We start from the raw sequence: 16,220 nt of genomic DNA, 5'->3' as shown, positions 1-16,220 counted from the left end.
AGTAGCAGGGTGCCCATGACCGTTCTAGTCGGATCATGTTCGACGCATCGTCGCATCGCAGCCGTGGATCTAGTCCTCACGGAATGTCCCGGGCATATTCTGTCACTAGGTGGTCCATTTTCACGCTATGGAGGAGTGGAAGCATCGCCTCCTTCCCAAGGAGGAGAATGCGGACATGGAGGAGCGCGAGAATGACATGGCTCAGCTGCGCCAATCCATCGATCGCGTCTCGATGCTGCTCAAGGCGCGCAAGGCCGGGCAGAATTGGCGCTCCAAATCATCCACCCTAGGATCGTCACGCCCCAGCGGCGATGACCACGAGTCCCAGCGCCATTCTTCCTCGAATTCCTTCTCCTCCTGGCGCCATAATCTGCGCGACGCGCTCGAATCCACGCCGGCGCACGTCACGATCGTGGCGCTGCTGCTCATCGATCTCCTGGCCACGGCCGTGGATCTGCTGCTCACGATCCACAACACCTCCGCCGACCTCCGCGAGTGCTCCGCCTCGGTCCGGGCGTGCCAGTGCGATCCCACCGGATTCAGCAGCGGCCGCGAGCCGTGGGAGTTCTTGCACTGGATCAGCGTGGGCATCCTGGGCGTCTTGATGCTCAACGTGATAGGGTTGATGGTCGCGTTTGGGGCATCGTTCTTCAAGCACGCCGGCTACGTGCTGGATCTGTTCGTGGTCACCAGCGCGCTGGTGCTGGAGGTGTTCTTCGAGGCGGACACGGCAGGGCTGCTCATCATCCTCAACCTGTGGCGGATCGTGCGCGTGGCGCACGGGATCTTCGAGGTGACCGACGAGGCGTGGGAGAATGAGATCGAGGACATGAAGGAGCGGATCGAGGGCGCGGAGGAGCGATTCAATCGGGAATGCGGCGCCAGGGATCGCCGGATCCAGCAGCTCGAGGCGCAGCTCGCCGCCGCCAAGGCTCAAAACTAGACGACGTGTTGTGACACGTCGTGCTGACGTGTATGACACGCGTGTCAGCATGCTGACTTGGTACATCCCATGTGTTTGCCGACGTGGTAATTGTTTTCATTTATTTACTTCCAAAAGACAAACAATAAGGAAGCTCTGTTTTCAGGGCTGGGTAAAAGGAGAATTTAGGGTTCTTCGCGGATGGAAACGCCACAGGCGGGAGGAGCTGGCCATGGCGACGACGCGTGGAGGGGCAGCAGCTGCGATCCGGCATTGCCCTTGGAGTCGGATCCCAAGAAGCAGCAGCAGCAGCAGCAGGGCGAAGAGGCGTGGAATTGCGCAGGGGGCGAAGGCGATGATGAGCGCCCGAGGAAGAAGCTGCTGCTCCACGATCCAGCAGCGGCGGGGGCATTGAGCAGCTGGAGCCCTAATCCGGGCCTGGCGGGCGCGGGAATAGCGAATGCGAGCGCGGGGGGCGATGGCGGGGGATGGATGCCCTCGGCGGCGGACAAGATGGAATATTCCATGGAAGCTGACAATGGAAAAAACAACATCCCCCAACTCGTGCTTGAGGAAAGGAAGGAAATGAAGGAGGAGATGGAGGCGATGGCGATGGCGGCCAGGAAGGAGGGAGCGCCGCCTTTTGTGCCTCCTGCGCTCGCGCCACCGTCTCTTCCTTCTAGGGGTAATTTCGAGCAGCCCATCAAGGAGGAGGCTGGATCGGAGGAGGCTGAGGAGAGGCCCAAGATCATCGCTGCTACTGACGATGACAAGAGGAAGGCGAGGGATCCCCACCACCACCACCATCACAAGCGGGATCGCGATGGGAACGCCAAGGTCGAAGAGGAGAAGCACGAGGACGTGAAGATGGAGGCTGGAGGAGGCGACGACGCCATCGCCAATAGCACCGGCATCAAAGGCAAGGATAGATCTGTGGAGAACAACGCCGCGACCGAGGACGAGATCATGGAGGACGCTGCTCAGCCAGTTGACAAAGATAAGATTGTCCAGCAGCGGAAAAGGATGTCCCGGCAGCGAGGCGAGGGGCGATCGAGGTTTAGATCCAAGGATCGAGAAGGGTATGTGTGCTTCTTTTCTTACTTCTCTGATCTAAATGCCGGTCTCTTCTTTTTTCTCAGATGGCTCGGTGCTCGTGCCGAATCGTCTGCCGTGACTTACAAGATCGGTGAAGGCCTGCCCGAGCTAGCGAAGCTTTGGAAGGAGAGTGCGTCCAGTTCTTCCGAGGGTGGGAGCAATGGCGGAGCTGCTCCACTTTTGGAAGTGAGAGTGGCTGCTGATCTAGCCACAACATCCAACAGACAGGTCTCGATTTCTTCCTTCTTTGTGTGTGCCAAGTACTAAACACCATATCCAGGTTCGTGGGAGCCAACTTTGGGGAACAGACATCTACACCGAGGATTCCGACCTCGTTGCTGGTAAGTTTTTCTCTTCCGTGTTTATGCAGAGAAGCTGAGGTAACGTTTGGTGCTCACGCAGTTCTCATGCACACCGGCTACTACAGTCCGACTGCATCGCCTCCCCCGTCTTGCATTTCAGAAATTCGAGCAACGCTGCGCGTCCTTCCTCCACAAAACGGTGAGCTTTTTATGGTGTAATGGATGCAGCAACCTTTTTGTCTTTGGACAGGCTATAAATCAACTTTGAGAAACAGCGTCCGATCGCGTGCCTGGGGCGCTGCCAGCGGCTGCAGCTACAGCATCGAGCGTTGCCGTATTGTGAAGGTAACAAAAAAGTCGTGCTTCCTTTTTGTGGATCTCAGTTTTCTGTTGTCCTTTCACGTTTTTCTAGTCCGGAGGCGGATTTGCAGATTTGGAACCTTGCTTGAACAGGATGCCAGTTGTAGCTCCAACGCTTGCTCCTGCTGCAATGGAGCGGACCATGACTACACGATCGGCATCATCGGTAGTGTATCATCTCTTAGTTTCTAGTTTTTAATCGCGTTGTTTGATGGCACAGAATGCTCACCGGCAGCAACGGTTTGTTCAAGAAGTTACGATCCAGTATAACTTATGCAATGAGCCCTGGTAAGTTGTTCTCTAGAGATCTTGTTGAGCCTCGTAACAATTCGTTTTCTATGCTCCAGGCTGAAGTACAGCATGAGCATCGTTGCGGACAGGGGCTTGAAGAAGTCACTCTACACGTCTGCGCGTCTCAAAAAGGGAGATGTCCTCTACTTGGAGACGCACTCACACAGGCAAGCCAAAGAAAACGATAGCTTCTCCAAAGTTTCAAACTCTCTCACGAAAGCGTAACTCACAGGTACGAGCTGTCCTACGATGGCGAGAAGGCATCCTCCAACGGGACAGCCCCAGCTACAACAACAGCGACCTCGTCCCAAGCTCCATCTCAAGCTCCGGAAAAGCCCAGCAAAGATAAAGCGCCCTCGAGCGACAAGGAGAAGCCGCATTCTCACAATGGCTTTTGTGACAAGAACGGGGACTACGCCGAGCACTACAAGTGGGCTCGATGCAACGTTCCTTTGCCGCTGTCCATTGTCCGATCCAAAGGAGTGCCGCTCCCTCCAGATTGCGTCCAGGTGAGTGAGATCAAAAAAATTTCCACGCTTGGTCTTCGTTCTCACGCTGTGATTTTTTGTTTTCTTCGCAGGTTCTCGAGGAGAGTTTGACGTGGGAAGAGGTCCAATGGTCGCCCACTAGCGTTTGGGTCCGCGGCAAAGAATTCCCGCTCGCAAGGGCCCAGTTTCTTTCTCCTGGAGTTTCCCCGTGATGACAATGCAAGGAGATTTTTTTTTGTTCCAACTTTACCATTGCCCTAAATTCAAAGAACGGACGGCTACGATTTGAAGTGCCGCAAGCCAAGGTTTAGGGTTTAGGGTTCTAGAAGAATCGCGCCCCGCGCCCTCCCCGCATTCTCTCCATCTCCTCGCTGCGGCGGCGCTACAGCAGCAATGGCGTTCATGTCGCGGCTGGGCGGTTCTTTGAAAGGTGCGCTCAAGCCAAACAGATTAGCAGCCGCTGCGCTTCCGGCGACATACACCTTGAGCCGCGGGTTTTCGTCCAAGCTCTTTATCGGCGGTATGATCCTCGATTGTCTCGGGTGTTTGATGCATTTGATCGATGATTCCCAGGTCTTGCCTGGGGCACCGAGGAGAGAGGGTTGCGAGACGCGTTCAGTCCCTTTGGAGAGATTATAGAAGGTATAAAAGTTTTTCTTGGTCTCTCGCAAATCTCTCGTTGCAGTGAGAGTCATCCAGGATCGAGAGACTGGACGCTCAAGAGGATTTGGTTTCGTGAGCTACATTACCGATCAAGAGGCACAAAAGGCTATGGAAGCCATGGACGGAAGGGTACAGAAAGAACCATGGTTTTGCAAAGAGATAATCTCTTCTCGCGTTTATTTCTTGAAGGTCTTGGATGGTCGCACGATCCGGGTGAATTACGCGACGCAGAGGCAGCCCGGTAGCTTTGGCGGCGGCGACGGTGGTGGCTACGGTGGAGGCTACGCCAGCGGTGGCGGGGCATACGGCGGTGGCGGCTTTGGAGGTGGCGGCGAGGGAGGCCTCGAGACAACCAGTGACGCTCCTCCTGGTAAGAACGAGTTTTTTTTTGTTTATTAAGCTAGTTCCTGAGCGATTCTCTCCGTGGTTTTCCCAGAAGAGGAAGAACAGAGAGCTCCTATCACCGGCGGTGGCTATGGAGTGACCACCGGTGGATTGGGCGCGGCGGCAAGTGGAATGGAAGCTCCTCCTTCGCAGCCATCGCCAGGCTATGGAGTCACGACCGGGGGCTATGGCGGCGGCTATGGAGATTCATCCTCGAGCTCCGGTGGTGGCGGCTATGGAGTCTCAAGTAACTCGACCGAGGAAGAATCCAGAGGCTATGGTGTAGGTAGTGGTGGTTTCTAGTTTCTAGTTATGTGTTCTCTCTATAATTTAGAGCGGTGGTGCTTAAGTTTGAATTTAAACAGCGTATATTCTCTGGGGTTTAAATTGAAGTGCTGAGAATCTTCTCTCTAGGGTTTATGCCGGCCAAGGTTTAGGGTTTAAGGCGGAGGAGGGATCTCCGGCGCTCGCGAGCGGTGAGCGTTTCTTGTCTCTTAGATTCTGTCCGCGATATCGGCTTGCTTGGCTCCAGGTCGCGATGGCATTCTTGTCGCGGCTGGGCAGCGGTCTGATGAGAAATGCCCTCAAGCCCAAACGAATCGCGGCTGGCACGGCCTTGCCGGCGACTTACGTTCTCAGCCGGGGATTCGCTTCCAAGCTCTTCGTCGGAGGTTTGTGTGATTCTTTCCCTGGAATTTTCTCTTCTTGTTTCTTCATTTCTTTGATGCTTTCCTATGGATCAGGCCTTTCATGGAACACCACCGACGATACTTTGGGGCAGTCATTCGCTGGCTATGGAGAGATTGTGGAAGGTACGAGAAAGAAGTAGAAAAATGTGGAATGACAAACTCGCTTTCTCCGTTTGCAGTGAGGGTGATTAGCGATCGCGAGACGGGGCGATCCAGGGGCTTTGGATTCGTCACATTCATCAACGATGCGGACGCACAAAAGGCGCTCGAAGGCATGGACGGAAAGGTGATAGACAAACACCAAGTTTGCGTCTAGTGCCTGAAATGGTCTTTTGTTCTACCAGATGCTAGATGGCCGGACTGTCCGCGTGAACTACGCGACGCAAAGACAGCCTAGCGCGTTTGGTGGCGGTGGCTTTGGTGACGGCGGCGGCGGCGGCGGCGCCTATGGTGGCGGAGGCTTTGCGACTGGCGGTGGTGCTTACGGCGGTGGAGGAGGCGCTTACGGAGGTGGCGGCGGTGGTTACAGTGGCGGTGGCGGTGGTGGCTACAGTGGTGGCAGTGGTGGTGACTTTAACAACAACAATTCTTTCGGCACAGGAGGTGGTGGTGGTAATCCATTTGGTGGTAGGCGTTACACTAATGTGGACCCTTTTGGTGGTGTCTTTGATGGTCCAGGAGACGCCTATGGCAACACCACCGCTGAGGAGCAAAGACCACCCCCCACTGGCGCTGGCTTCGGAGTTTCTACCGGCGGCTATGGTGGAAGCCATGCTGATCCGGTCGGAACTGGAACAGGAAACGCCACCGGTGGTGGTTTCGGTGCTGATGCTTCTTCTGGAGGTGGCTACGGTGCATCGTCTGGCACCACCACTGGAGGCTATGGTTCAGGGTATGGTGCTACCACAGGAGGCTATGGTGCTGGAAGCTCCGGTAGTGACGGCGGTGCTGGCTTTGGAGCGAGTAATACAGCAGGGGGCTCGGGTGGCTATGGTGTGAACTCTGGCGGATATGGAGCAGCAACAGGAAACACTGGAGGATTTGGAGCTACAGGCGGAAGCTCTGGAGGATATGGTTCCACAGGAGGCTCCGGTGGCTTTGGAGTTACAGGCGGAAGCTCTGGAGGATATGGAGCTACCACAGGAGGCTCCGGAGGATTTGGAGTTACAGATGGAAGCTCTGGAGGATATGGAGCTACGACAGGGGGCTCCGGAGGCTTTGGAGCTACAAGCGGAAGCTCTGGAGGATATGGAGCTACCACAGGAGGATACGGAGCTGGAGGCTCTGGACTATATGGAGCTACAACTGGAGGCTCGGATACAACCGGGAGCACTGGAGGAGGATATGGAGTTTCAACCGGAGGCTCGAGCCCAGGAAGCTCTGATGGATCTCTTGTCAGTCCAGGAAGCAGTGGCGGATATGGTGTGAGTTCTGGATCAACCACCGGAGGCTATGGCGTTTCGGGTCCTGGTGGAAGCGCGGGTGGCGGATATGGCGTCTCGACTCCTGGTGGAAGCTCGGGTGGCGGATATGGCGTGACTACTCCTGGTGGAAGCTCGAGTGGCGGATATGGAGTGACTACTCCTGGTGGAAGCGCCGGTGGCGGATATGGTGTTACTACTCCGAGTGGTGGCTATGGCGTTAGTTCTCCGGCTGGAAGCTCCGGAAGCTCGGGTGGTAGCACTCCGGATGGAAGCTCTGGTGGATATGGTGTTGGCGGTGGCTATGGCGTCGGGAGCTCTAGTGGTGGCGGCTATGGTGTCACTGCTCCCAGCACTGGCGGTTATGGGGTCACAACTGGAGACAACTCAAGCTCAAGTGGGTCTGACGTGGCCGCAAGTGGGGACACCCCGGAACTGGGATATGGCGTCGGTAGTGGGTAGTATAAGTAGTAAGGGGAAACAGTAGAAATGGGGCCTACGCGATATTTATAGTGGCATATGAGATATTTCCACGTGTATCCAAGTAGTGCTTGCCACGTGTAGTAAAGGTTATCTCGGCCAGCGTGGATGACAATCTGGCGTACGTCATCCCACGTCAGCGCGGGCCTAGCTATGCCCGTTTATATGGCTCCTCGCTTGCGTGTGTGGCGCAAACAGCCCTAGCTCTCGCGCGCGCCGGCGCTGGCGCCCCTTTCTTGGCGCATCGAGAGATCGCGAATGCGGCAAGGTCGGTTTTAGGGTTTGCGGCAATGCGCGCAATGGCGTGTGCGAATTTGCCTCTGGCTGCTGCTGCGGAGATGCTTCGCTCCCCGATGCTCACAGGTGAGTGATTAGATTACGTTTCTTTACACGCGCCTCCCTCTCCATCCCTCTCTCTCTCTCTCTCTCGCCTGTTTGACGCGAATTTCACGAAAGAGTTATTCATTGGGCAGTACTATACTTTCTTGTCCACTTTTGAAAAACAAAAACTTCTCTTTCCCCCTGGTTGGTTTTCAAGTTTTATCTATTTTTCTTTTCGCAAACACTGACTGCTCATCCGACTTGGACAGGTGAATTGGAGCATCCAGAGACTCGATCTCCGTGAGAGAGAGCTCCTCCTCCCCCTACGCTGATCGATCATGGTTCGGCTGTCCAGATTCTCGTTCCGGTCACAGTGGTCGACTACAGGAACCAAGGACAAGCTGGCAGCCTCGCTCATGGTATGTTTCCATCCAAAACAAAGGAGAGTGGTCTAGTCGGAAAAGCCTTAACGATTACTCTTAGGCGAGGTCACAGCGAGTCGAGGGGCTCGGCACAGGGACAGGAAAGAAGAAAGCAAGCTCAAGGTTGCTCGAGGCTGAGCAATGCTGTCGAGACAGCCCAGGCAGCGGCGGCGGTACCCGCACCAGCACCATGGCCAAGGTGCTGGGCTGCTCAACGAGGACATCCTGGAGCTGGTATTGCGGCACGCCAACTGGAACCCGTACATGCTGTGCGCCATCGCATGCGTGTGCAAGGCGCTCAACGAGCTCATCAAGCTGGAGATGTGGAAGAAGTTTTGCCTGTCGCGCGCGCCCCGCATGGCGGCCGACCTGTCCTTCGGCGTCAAGAACGACGCCATCGAGATCAACTGGGACAAGCTGGGCAAGCTCATGATCTACTGCGCCGGCTGCCACTCGACGCGCCACTTCAAGTCGCTCTCGCCGCCGGGTGGCGGCCACCTCGTCTTGAAGTCGCGCTTCTCGCGGACGTCGGGGCGGAGCTTCCTCCATCCAAAGTGCCGCTCGGACGTGCTGTACGTGACGGACCTGTGCGAGCACCTGGACGACGAGGAGGACGTGGGCCTCTTCCGCGGGGTGTTCAAGTCGTTCGGGGCGTCCAAGACGCGGCAGATGCTGCTGGACCGCGGGAAGCTGGAGGAGGGGGCGTGCTGCCCGTTCTGCCGGTCGCGGGTGTGGAGCATGATGGAGGCGAGGATGATCCCGCCCAGTGCGCAGCGGCGGCTGGCGTCGTATGACTACGAGAACAGCATCGAGTACCTGGTGTGCATCAACGGCCACCTGACCGGGATGTGCTTGCTCCTGCCGCTACCGGACTCGGACGAGGAGCGCGCGGGTGGCGGCGGTGGCCGAGGTGGAGGTGGTGGCGACGATGGTGGCGGCGACGAGGATGTTGACGACGACAACGAGCCCGCCGCCATGGCCAGGGACAACGGCAAAGCAGTAGCGATCAACAGCAGCAGCGACGATTGCGAGACGGACGTGCGATTGTGATATGAAAGGTTTCTACACCAATCCAGGCACAGTGAGTGTGAGTGTGCATGTCTTTGTGTGTTTTTTGTGTGAGTACAACTTTCTTCTCTCTCTCTCTCTCTCTCTCTCGCTCACTCTCACTCCTCTCTCACACTCTTCTTCGTTTTCATTCCTTTGGTAATTTTTGCTCCTCCAGAATCTCTTTGTTTCGCTTAATCAGCTACTCTTAAGCAGCAGCCCGGAAGCTGGATCGATCTAGAAGTCAGCTAGCTGACATTACTTTTACATGTAACATTCTTGTTGCCAAAGAAATGTCAAGGACAGGGAAAGAGAGGAAGAAAAACATCCTGGAAAAAAGAAAACTTTTCCTCTCTCTCCCATTCATTGTCTCTTGCTCGTTTCTTGCGAGACAAGGGAAGCGCGCAAACGAGGAGCAGCAGCACAGCAGCCTTTGCGCGCACTAATCATACAAAACCGTTCGAAACGGTTTTCATGACAACCAAGAACGAAACCAGAAAAGAAGGATTTCTACCATTGTTCCACTTTTGCGGGACAAACACGACACAAAACACGCACTGTTGCTTGCTGGGAGGTTTCACGGGATCCGTTACGGAATATACCTCCCTCACTTCCCGGGGCCACCATGGGCCATAAAGACATAACCGAAAGCAAAAAGAATTTCACTAGCGCGAGTGACAGGCCACTCGAAGCGCGAATCATTCCCCGAGCTTGCAAAGGTCTCTGGCTATGGCGGCACAGCCTTTCCACGCTCTCTCTTTCTCGTAGAAATAAAACCATTGTTTGTTTCGTTTCGATTCGAGAGCTACCTTTTACATGCTTCTATTTTTCTCTTCCTTTTTCCTTCTGACTTATTTGCCTTTTTCGATCTTACGTTTGACTGATCGCGGCTCTTGATACGCGCTTATGTATCACCTAAGACCCAAAATCAAGAGAGTAGAGAGAGAGAGAGAGAGAGAGAGAGATAAGTGGAATGCAAGAACCGGGAGCGAGCAATTAAGCAGCCAGCGCTTCCAACTCTATATGTAAAGTTACTCGTTCTTGCCTCGCACAGCCTCAGACCAAAAAAGAAAACGAAGAGTGAGAGAGGGAGAGATCGAGCAAAGAAAGGGAAGGAGGAAAGAAAGAATTTACTCAGCCACGACTTCCACCACCACCAACATGTCCTTGTTTTCTCCTTGCGAGCGATGGTGGTGTAACTGGTGTTGTTGGTGTTGTTGTTGTTCACACCTCCGAGAGCCACTCGTGGCCATTGATGAAGTTGATTTGCATGAACGGCCTGGCCTCGTAATCGTTGAGCTCGTGAGACCAACTGACACGGCCCGATTCGCCGGCACCCGGTCCACTGCATTTGTACTGGCCGAAGAAGACCGTCCTGGAGGCAAAAGCTTACAGAGATTAGAAACAGCATCGGGTGAGGAATCTTTCCACGGACCCCTGCTCCAAATCGCGAGGAGCGGCATCCCATGAGACACAAAAAGGAAAGCATTTAAAAGGAAAACGAATCCAATACACAGGCAGTCGCAATCCCCGCGACTCCAGACAAAGCAAGCCAACAAGCAGCCAAGAAAACAATGCGGGAATGCCTGCCAAAATCCATGGAGAAAAAACCAAAGCCAATGCCGGAAGCAAGCCTTGTCCAGAAAGAAAAAAAATCCTAGGATGCCGGAGGGAGTTAAGTACCTTTGTCGCTGCGGCACCCCCCAATCGTACCAGCCTTCGGGGATGATCACATTGTCCATGCGCGTGTTGATGTAGACGATGCGGGAGTAGGCTCCCCAGGCACGCCCCAGAAACACCTGCCCTTTGGATCCGGTGATGGTACAATCCACAAAGACGAAACCGGAGCTGTCGCTGGGATTCCAGCGATTGTGAGCAGCCAGCGAGCCATACGACTCCGCAATGCTATGGAGCTCACACTCCTGAAGATAAGAAAAGCCAGCGTCAGTTTCCAGATCGATCGATCACTACTAAACTAGAACTTACCCGAAAAATGGACTGGGCATGGCCGAAGATCACGTCGATGGATCCCTCAATGTAGCAATCGCGGAAGTAATGCCTGCCTTGATAGTCGAAGAGGGTGTCCTGAGCGCCGTAGAAGCCGCAGGAGTAAAAAGCTTGCATGTCTGCTGCTGCCAGCGCGGCCACCGCTTGCCTGTTCTCGGCTCCTGGAGGTGGTGCTGGTGATCCGTTCTGATCACCACAATGAATCGCAGAGGAGAAAAAAAAAAAAAAACCATTTGTCAAACCAAGCACGAACGCAAAGACATAAAAGCCAAGTACTTGCCTTAAAGCTGATTCCTTTGGCGATGAAACTCGGGGCCCAAGCCGTGAATGTAGCACTGTCGGCCGTGCCCGACCGGCTAGCGGCATCGTTCCATTCGATCGTCGTCTTGTCCCTCCCCGCTCCCTGGAAGATTATGAAGGGCTTGTTGTAGGGGATGATCACCTTCTCCCTGCTCGTCAATCAATCCATTCCGGAATCGTTGCTAGGAATTGCGACAAAGGAGAAATCTTCTTCTTACCTGTAGAGGCCGGCATTGATCTGGACGTAGACCCACTGCTTGTTGTCGAGAGGGATGGAATCCACGGCGGCCTGAATCGTCTTGAAATTCCCATGGCCGTATTGATCCACGATGAGGTACTTGGAGATGGCCATCTGCTTGAAAGGATTCCGAGCCTTGCGATTCTTGTGCATCTGCTGGTTCCACACGCCCCTGCCGTGCCTGATCCTCCCGCCGCGCCGCCGCGCCCAGGAATTGAGCAGCCGGACGGCGGAATCCGGCGCCTTGAAGAAGCTCCTGTGCGCGGGGTGCTCATGCAAGGAAAGAAGCAGGGAGGGAGAGGGAGAAGAAGGAGATTCTTGATGCGCGATGCCGGCGCCGCTGCTGCTGTTCTTGGAGAGGATGCTCGTCAAGGCGGCGGCGGCGCGCGGATGAATCCGGGGATCTTGTTGCCCGCCGGCGGGGACGAGGAGCAAGATTATGGCGAGAGCGGCCGCGGCGACGAAAGATTGGACCTGCATTGTGCGCTTTCTTGCTCCTTCCTGGTTTTCCCGCAAGAAATCCAGCTCTAGAGCGCCATGGCCGCCGGATTGAGCGATCTCACAACGACATTGTTGTCTAGCTGCTGGAGCGCGCGCGCAAGAAGAGAGAGAGGAGAGAGAGAGAGAGAGAAGAGGGAGAGCTTCTTGCTCGGCCGGAGAAGAAAGACGACTCTGTTGGCCCTAATTTTTCTTTTGCTGACATCCCGTTATTTTATATGGGGAAAGAGGGGCAAAATGCCGGCTCAGGGCATTTTGAGCTTTTTGCCCTAATTTTATATTACGTTCGGCCACCAGTTTGGAAGATTGTATTTGATGGATTGATTCATCCAAGCTCTTTTGGAAGATTGTAATTGATGGATTGATTAATTCAAGTTCCTCTGGAAGATTGTATTTGATGGATCAAGCTCCTGGCTTGCGTACCTTCGCTTCTCTATTTTAATGAATAGAAGAGAAAGAAAGCCCCTTTCGTTTTCTAGAGACTGGGCAAATGAACAGTGTGCTGTTAAAAACACAGCATGTTGTGGACATGTTGTGTTGTTGTGGGTGGTGGCGCATCGCATCCAAAGTACACGATTGGTTTGGAGATCGATTTCCATGGGTGAGAGTTTTAGTTGGGCATTTAATCGCATCCTTGGGTTTTCAACACCTTCTTTCTAGGTCTAACCACAAATGCATAAAAGACCTTGCGAGATTTCGAAGCTTCCCCGTCTACCATGATCACGCTCGAAAAATGTGGAATATCCACCCAGTCAACTCCTGGTCAAAACCCGTTAAAAGCTGTTTGACCAAACCAAAACCAAAACCACAAACCTACAAAAGAGTGTAGATGGATAGAGCTCTTGGCATCATGAGCTCCAAAGATCCTGTCCCAGAGTATGTGTCAGCGCCGGGGCATGTTAGCCCGTCATGTGTTTGCTGCTCGAGCCAATCCATCACACCAACCGGGGAATAAGAAATTGTTGGAACGAGCCCGGCGCGACGATCATCAAACCCTAACTCCAGCGTCCCCATCAACTTCTCTACCCAAACGACAAACCTTTACATGCAGTGGACGCGCGAGATCACGACCACGAGCCCTACATTCCAATTGCCAAGGTAGCAATATCAAAATCAATCAAGCAATTGCAAAGGTGTTGGGGGGGTGGTGTCAATTTTTCCCCCATCTCCCCCTCCCTTTCCCCGGCAACTAACAGCCTTCCATGTGGAGGGTGGTTTGTTTCTATAACGACCACGCCCCCCTAGAAGGAAAAAAGAAAAAAAGCCATTCACATTTCAACATCCACCACATGCCAAGACTATTCACACCACCGTAACTCGTGATTAAAATTTTTGTACCATATACAATGCACGAGATTAAACTTTGGTTATTTTACGCCCACCTTGCGGTCGCTATCAATCATCGCTCCCTCGCCATAGCGTCCCATCCGACGGCCGCCAGCCACCGCCGCGCAACGGTAATCCCCTCCTTGGATTTGGGATATCCTCCCTGCCGTACGGGGATCCATCACCGTCGTACACGTTCCGTTGCGACATTGTACATTCCGGCGTGGAATCGGCGAGCGGTTGGGATCGCTCCGGATCGTTTGTAATCATCGGCCGTGCGTGGCGTGCGTGCTCCTCGTCTTTGTTTCTTTTAGCAGGGACCGATGCCGAGCTTGCCATACTCGAGCTTGCCTTTGGAGACGCCGATGAGAACTTTGGCCGCGTGTTCTAGCACCATGTTGTTGATGCTCTTGGCGATGCGGCCCGCGGTTCTAAACTCCTCGGCAGCCTCGGATAGCTTCCTCTGCTGCGTGAAAATGTGGCCGAGCATGTAGTGCCCCCGGGCTTCGCCTTCGGTGAAACCGAGCGATTCACAGATTTGCAAGTACCTGGAAGAAACAAACGTTGTTTAAGTTTTCGGTGGGACACACACACACCCACGGAAAAGAAAATGGAAACGAGGACCTTTTCGTGCACAATCTCGATGCTCCTAGTTTTCTTCGTCGCAGTAAGAGGTAGGCCAGGTTGCCGACTGCCACGCTTTGATATTCTGGTCTTCGCATGTATGTCGCACACTTCAAAGCTTTCTGGAAGAAACAGCGGGAAACGTCAAACGAGACAAAAGCAAGGCACTAAACAAAAGGAAGTCAACGTACCCTGTGGCTTCGGGCAGCTTCAATCCAATTTCCAAGCGCTGCATGAAGGATTCCAGCGTTGGTGTAAGCCATATATTTCCCTTCGAGATCTGCCAGATGCGCATGCTGTTCGTGGTAAGCGAGTGCCTCCTCATACTGAAACGATATACAACAGCGTCAAGAGCTTTTATACGCTGAGTGAATGCAAGCTACTTACTTGCATGGTGGCCTCCGTAGACAATTCAAGCTCACCCATAGGTCCGACCTTCTCGACTTTCTCAGTCTTTAGTTTCTTGTCTTGGTCTTCTTGCAGAGAACAAGCTATGAAGTTGTACCCCATTGCTTCCCCTTTGGCATCGCCAGTATTTTGGCAGAGCTCGCAAAACTTTTTGTAGTTCTCCACAGCTCGAGTGTAATCCTGAGCTTTGCTTAAAATACACATATGTTCCACATCCGCAACTCATAAACCCGAACAATGCATACCTGGCCATTGTCATAAAGAACACCCAGACAGAGGACAGCTGAGGCTTCCTGTTTCATTTGGCTCGGATCATTCATTCGTCTGATTGATTCCAAGAGCACATTCTTGTCCACAATCTCATCCTTGAATGCACCTATATAGTTCGCACATCATCGACCTGTTACCATGAGAATAGAAAAAGTATAATCTGATATACCGTGGCCTCCCTTTTCAATCGCAGTTTCCTGCTCCTCAGGACTTATCCTAGCTGCCGAACTGTACTCCGGAGGAACGCTGATGCGTAAGAAGCTCGATATTGGCTTGCAGAGTTCCAAGTCTGTGTATAAGAAAATAAGAAACAGCTGCTAACAAAATCACTCTCGGGTGTCTACGTACCTGCAAACTGCGCACTTTCTTTTGTCTGTCTCAATAAAATCCCAGTCACTTGACGACCCTCGCCATCGAATACTTGCTCATGCCTGTCTAAGAAGAACCGCACGTCTAGAATTCACTACAGTATTAAGGCTCTCACCAAAGTCGTAGTCCAGTGGCTGTTTTGTTAAGCTTTGCACCGATGTTTGACACAGGCGCTCTTAAACCTGGAAGCATCAACGTAGCGCTTGTGAGAAAAATAAAATCTTAGCAGGAGCTGAAATTCACCTTCGGCTCGACCGGGTGGCTTTGTGACGAGAGCTCTTTTGATCCATCCCGGTGTCGTTCCCCGACTGTCCGGCCTTTCTTTGCTTTGCAAGCTCGCGAGAACGTCCTGAAAGAATTATCAGCCTCACTCACGCAGTGTTAGAACGCATTCTCGCCTCTTCTTCTTGTTCTTCTTATGCTTCTCGACTTCTTCTACCAGCTAAAACCTATAGAAGCAAACCACCACTGAAGAACTGATTTTCCTTTGTCTTCTCCTTCTTCCACTTCTTTTACTTCTTTCACGCAAAAGCCTTCCCTTTGACGACCAGCGGATGATTCAATAGACTCTTGCATCCAAGCCTGCTGCTCTCACTCGACATGAAGCACGTCTCACACTGGCAGCACGCACTCTCCCTGACGATCCGCGGACCCAAAAATCTCCTGGGCTTCACCACAACACCCGACCCAAGAAGACGCTGCTCTGGTTCTATCACCTCAGGTGACCGGGCCCTTACTCTCCATCGCAGCCTCTTCTTGGCCACAAATCCCTCCTGCTCCAGCAAGATTTGCTCCTTCTCCGCCGGCGTCAGCTCCTTCTCCACGATCACAACCTCCTCCTCCTTCTCCAGCCTGTATTTCTTGCCATCCGCGGTGTGCTTCTCCTTGAGCCGCTCCCTCCACGAAGACGGGATCTCAAACCCCGTGGAATCCTTCTCATCGAATGGAAGTACCTCCTCGATCGGGATCCGGAGATCCGGCCGGAGGGGATTGATGTCAGGCCTCCTCACCGGCTTGAGCGTGAAATCCAGCGGCTTCCTGTAGGCGCGCTTGCTCTCCTTGTCGTGGAGCTTGTCCTTGAGCCATAGATCCGCCGTGCGCGGATACGTCCCCAGCTGGTGGGCGCCAGAGGCGCCCCTCTTGAGCAGATCGGCTCTCTCTAGCCACCACATTCTCGCCCGGAGAAAGGATCCGCTCGCTCCTCGCAAGAGCCCTAATCGCGGGGAGGTAAGGCCCGTTGGATGGTGTGGATCCAACGGCTCCCGAGCAAGCCCCGCCAAAAGTCACAAGACCTT

General features: G+C 53.7%; 7 protein-coding genes across 8 annotated transcripts; 5 read left to right on the top strand and 2 right to left on the bottom strand.

The window, feature by feature from the left end:
- Window positions 1–104: 104 nt before the first annotated feature.
- LOC9654727 (voltage-gated hydrogen channel 1) lies at window positions 105–1,087 on the top strand. Its single transcript, XM_002964517.2, has one exon. It carries the CDS (start codon window positions 128–130, stop codon window positions 941–943), a length of 816 nt encoding a protein of 271 aa, XP_002964563.2. The 5' UTR covers window positions 105–127; the 3' UTR covers window positions 944–1,087.
- Window positions 1,088–1,099: 12 nt separating this feature from the next.
- LOC9654726 lies at window positions 1,100–3,702 on the top strand. The gene is made up of 10 exons (XM_002964516.2): window positions 1,100–2,001; window positions 2,062–2,245; window positions 2,298–2,358; window positions 2,420–2,518; window positions 2,570–2,664; window positions 2,732–2,845; window positions 2,900–2,967; window positions 3,027–3,137; window positions 3,203–3,479; window positions 3,551–3,702. Exons 1-10 carry the CDS (start codon window positions 1,124–1,126, stop codon window positions 3,668–3,670), a joined length of 2,007 nt encoding a protein of 668 aa, XP_002964562.2. The 5' UTR covers window positions 1,100–1,123; the 3' UTR covers window positions 3,671–3,702.
- Window positions 3,703–3,743: 41 nt separating this feature from the next.
- On the top strand, window positions 3,744–4,892 carry LOC9654725 (glycine-rich RNA-binding protein 4, mitochondrial). Its single transcript, XM_024669329.1, has 5 exons — window positions 3,744–3,978; window positions 4,032–4,100; window positions 4,144–4,250; window positions 4,311–4,491; window positions 4,558–4,892. Exons 1-5 carry the CDS (start codon window positions 3,852–3,854, stop codon window positions 4,806–4,808), a joined length of 735 nt encoding a protein of 244 aa, XP_024525097.1. The 5' UTR covers window positions 3,744–3,851; the 3' UTR covers window positions 4,809–4,892.
- A 25-nt stretch (window positions 4,893–4,917) lies between these two features.
- Window positions 4,918–7,197, top strand: LOC112344470 (glycine-rich cell wall structural protein-like). The gene is made up of 6 exons (XM_024669325.1): window positions 4,918–4,981; window positions 5,038–5,176; window positions 5,249–5,317; window positions 5,374–5,480; window positions 5,539–5,797; window positions 5,873–7,197. Exons 2-6 carry the CDS (start codon window positions 5,044–5,046, stop codon window positions 7,075–7,077), a joined length of 1,773 nt encoding a protein of 590 aa, XP_024525093.1. The 5' UTR covers window positions 4,918–4,981; window positions 5,038–5,043; the 3' UTR covers window positions 7,078–7,197.
- A 152-nt stretch (window positions 7,198–7,349) lies between these two features.
- Window positions 7,350–9,256, top strand: LOC9653957 (EID1-like F-box protein 2). Its single transcript, XM_002964514.2, has 3 exons — window positions 7,350–7,458; window positions 7,686–7,835; window positions 7,900–9,256. The coding sequence occupies exon 3, from the start codon at window positions 7,980–7,982 to the stop codon at window positions 8,886–8,888; it is 909 nt and encodes a 302-aa protein (XP_002964560.2). The 5' UTR covers window positions 7,350–7,458; window positions 7,686–7,835; window positions 7,900–7,979; the 3' UTR covers window positions 8,889–9,256.
- A 270-nt stretch (window positions 9,257–9,526) lies between these two features.
- LOC9653956 (probable pectinesterase 53) lies at window positions 9,527–12,124 on the bottom strand. Its single transcript, XM_024669370.1, has 5 exons — window positions 11,411–12,124; window positions 11,173–11,341; window positions 10,872–11,078; window positions 10,569–10,807; window positions 9,527–10,260 (listed from the first exon to the last, which is right to left on the bottom strand). The coding sequence occupies exons 1-5, from the start codon at window positions 11,908–11,910 to the stop codon at window positions 10,110–10,112; spliced, it is 1,266 nt and encodes a 421-aa protein (XP_024525138.1). The 5' UTR covers window positions 11,911–12,124; the 3' UTR covers window positions 9,527–10,109.
- Window positions 12,125–13,229: 1,105 nt separating this feature from the next.
- On the bottom strand, window positions 13,230–16,124 carry LOC112344433 (tetratricopeptide repeat protein 28-like). 2 transcript variants are annotated; one of them, XM_024669184.1, is made up of 9 exons: window positions 15,169–16,124; window positions 15,041–15,107; window positions 14,905–14,991; window positions 14,726–14,845; window positions 14,532–14,662; window positions 14,266–14,466; window positions 14,070–14,204; window positions 13,879–14,000; window positions 13,230–13,802 (listed from the first exon to the last, which is right to left on the bottom strand). In XM_024669184.1, the coding sequence occupies exons 5-9, from the start codon at window positions 14,604–14,606 to the stop codon at window positions 13,565–13,567; spliced, it is 771 nt and encodes a 256-aa protein (XP_024524952.1). In that variant the 5' UTR covers window positions 14,607–14,662; window positions 14,726–14,845; window positions 14,905–14,991; window positions 15,041–15,107; window positions 15,169–16,124; the 3' UTR covers window positions 13,230–13,564. The 2 variants fall into 2 exon arrangements, with proteins under 2 accessions (XP_024524952.1, XP_024524951.1); XM_024669183.1 differs by having other exon boundaries at window positions 14,905–14,987.
- Between the last annotated feature and the right edge of the window lie 96 nt (window positions 16,125–16,220).

The sequence above is a fragment of the Selaginella moellendorffii genome, unplaced genomic scaffold, assembly GCF_000143415.4.
Source record: "Selaginella moellendorffii unplaced genomic scaffold, v1.0 SELMOscaffold_4, whole genome shotgun sequence".
Taxonomy (NCBI): domain Eukaryota; kingdom Viridiplantae; phylum Streptophyta; class Lycopodiopsida; order Selaginellales; family Selaginellaceae; genus Selaginella; species Selaginella moellendorffii.
This window is presented reverse-complemented; position numbering and strand designations above follow the sequence as displayed.

Coding starts and splice junctions, on each gene's coding strand:
- LOC112344433 (XM_024669184.1), bottom strand. CDS start 14,606: ATGAATGATCCGAGCCAAATGAAACAGGAAGCCTCAGCTGTCCTCTGT. Junction 14,467..14,531: donor TTCTTTATGACAATGGCCAG/GTATGCATTGTT, acceptor AGCAAAGCTCAG/GATTACACTCGAGCTGTGGA. Junction 13,803..13,878: donor TCGAGATTGTGCACGAAAAG/GTCCTCGTTTCC, acceptor TGTTTCTTCCAG/GTACTTGCAAATCTGTGAAT.
- LOC9654726 (XM_002964516.2), top strand. CDS start 1,124: ATGGAAACGCCACAGGCGGGAGGAGCTGGCCATGGCGACGACGCGTGG. Junction 2,359..2,419: donor GGATTCCGACCTCGTTGCTG/GTAAGTTTTTCT, acceptor GTGCTCACGCAG/TTCTCATGCACACCGGCTAC. Junction 2,519..2,569: donor CGTCCTTCCTCCACAAAACG/GTGAGCTTTTTA, acceptor GTCTTTGGACAG/GCTATAAATCAACTTTGAGA.
- LOC9654727 (XM_002964517.2), top strand. CDS start 128: ATGGAGGAGTGGAAGCATCGCCTCCTTCCCAAGGAGGAGAATGCGGAC.
- LOC112344470 (XM_024669325.1), top strand. CDS start 5,044: ATGGCATTCTTGTCGCGGCTGGGCAGCGGTCTGATGAGAAATGCCCTC. Junction 5,177..5,248: donor TTCCAAGCTCTTCGTCGGAG/GTTTGTGTGATT, acceptor CCTATGGATCAG/GCCTTTCATGGAACACCACC. Junction 5,481..5,538: donor TCGAAGGCATGGACGGAAAG/GTGATAGACAAA, acceptor TTGTTCTACCAG/ATGCTAGATGGCCGGACTGT.
- LOC9654725 (XM_024669329.1), top strand. CDS start 3,852: ATGGCGTTCATGTCGCGGCTGGGCGGTTCTTTGAAAGGTGCGCTCAAG. Junction 3,979..4,031: donor GTCCAAGCTCTTTATCGGCG/GTATGATCCTCG, acceptor GATGATTCCCAG/GTCTTGCCTGGGGCACCGAG. Junction 4,101..4,143: donor CTTTGGAGAGATTATAGAAG/GTATAAAAGTTT, acceptor CTCTCGTTGCAG/TGAGAGTCATCCAGGATCGA.
- LOC9653957 (XM_002964514.2), top strand. CDS start 7,980: ATGCTGTCGAGACAGCCCAGGCAGCGGCGGCGGTACCCGCACCAGCAC.
- LOC9653956 (XM_024669370.1), bottom strand. CDS start 11,910: ATGCAGGTCCAATCTTTCGTCGCCGCGGCCGCTCTCGCCATAATCTTG. Junction 11,342..11,410: donor ATCAATGCCGGCCTCTACAG/GTAAGAAGAAGA, acceptor ATTGACGAGCAG/GGAGAAGGTGATCATCCCCT. Junction 11,079..11,172: donor CCAAAGGAATCAGCTTTAAG/GCAAGTACTTGG, acceptor TGTGGTGATCAG/AACGGATCACCAGCACCACC.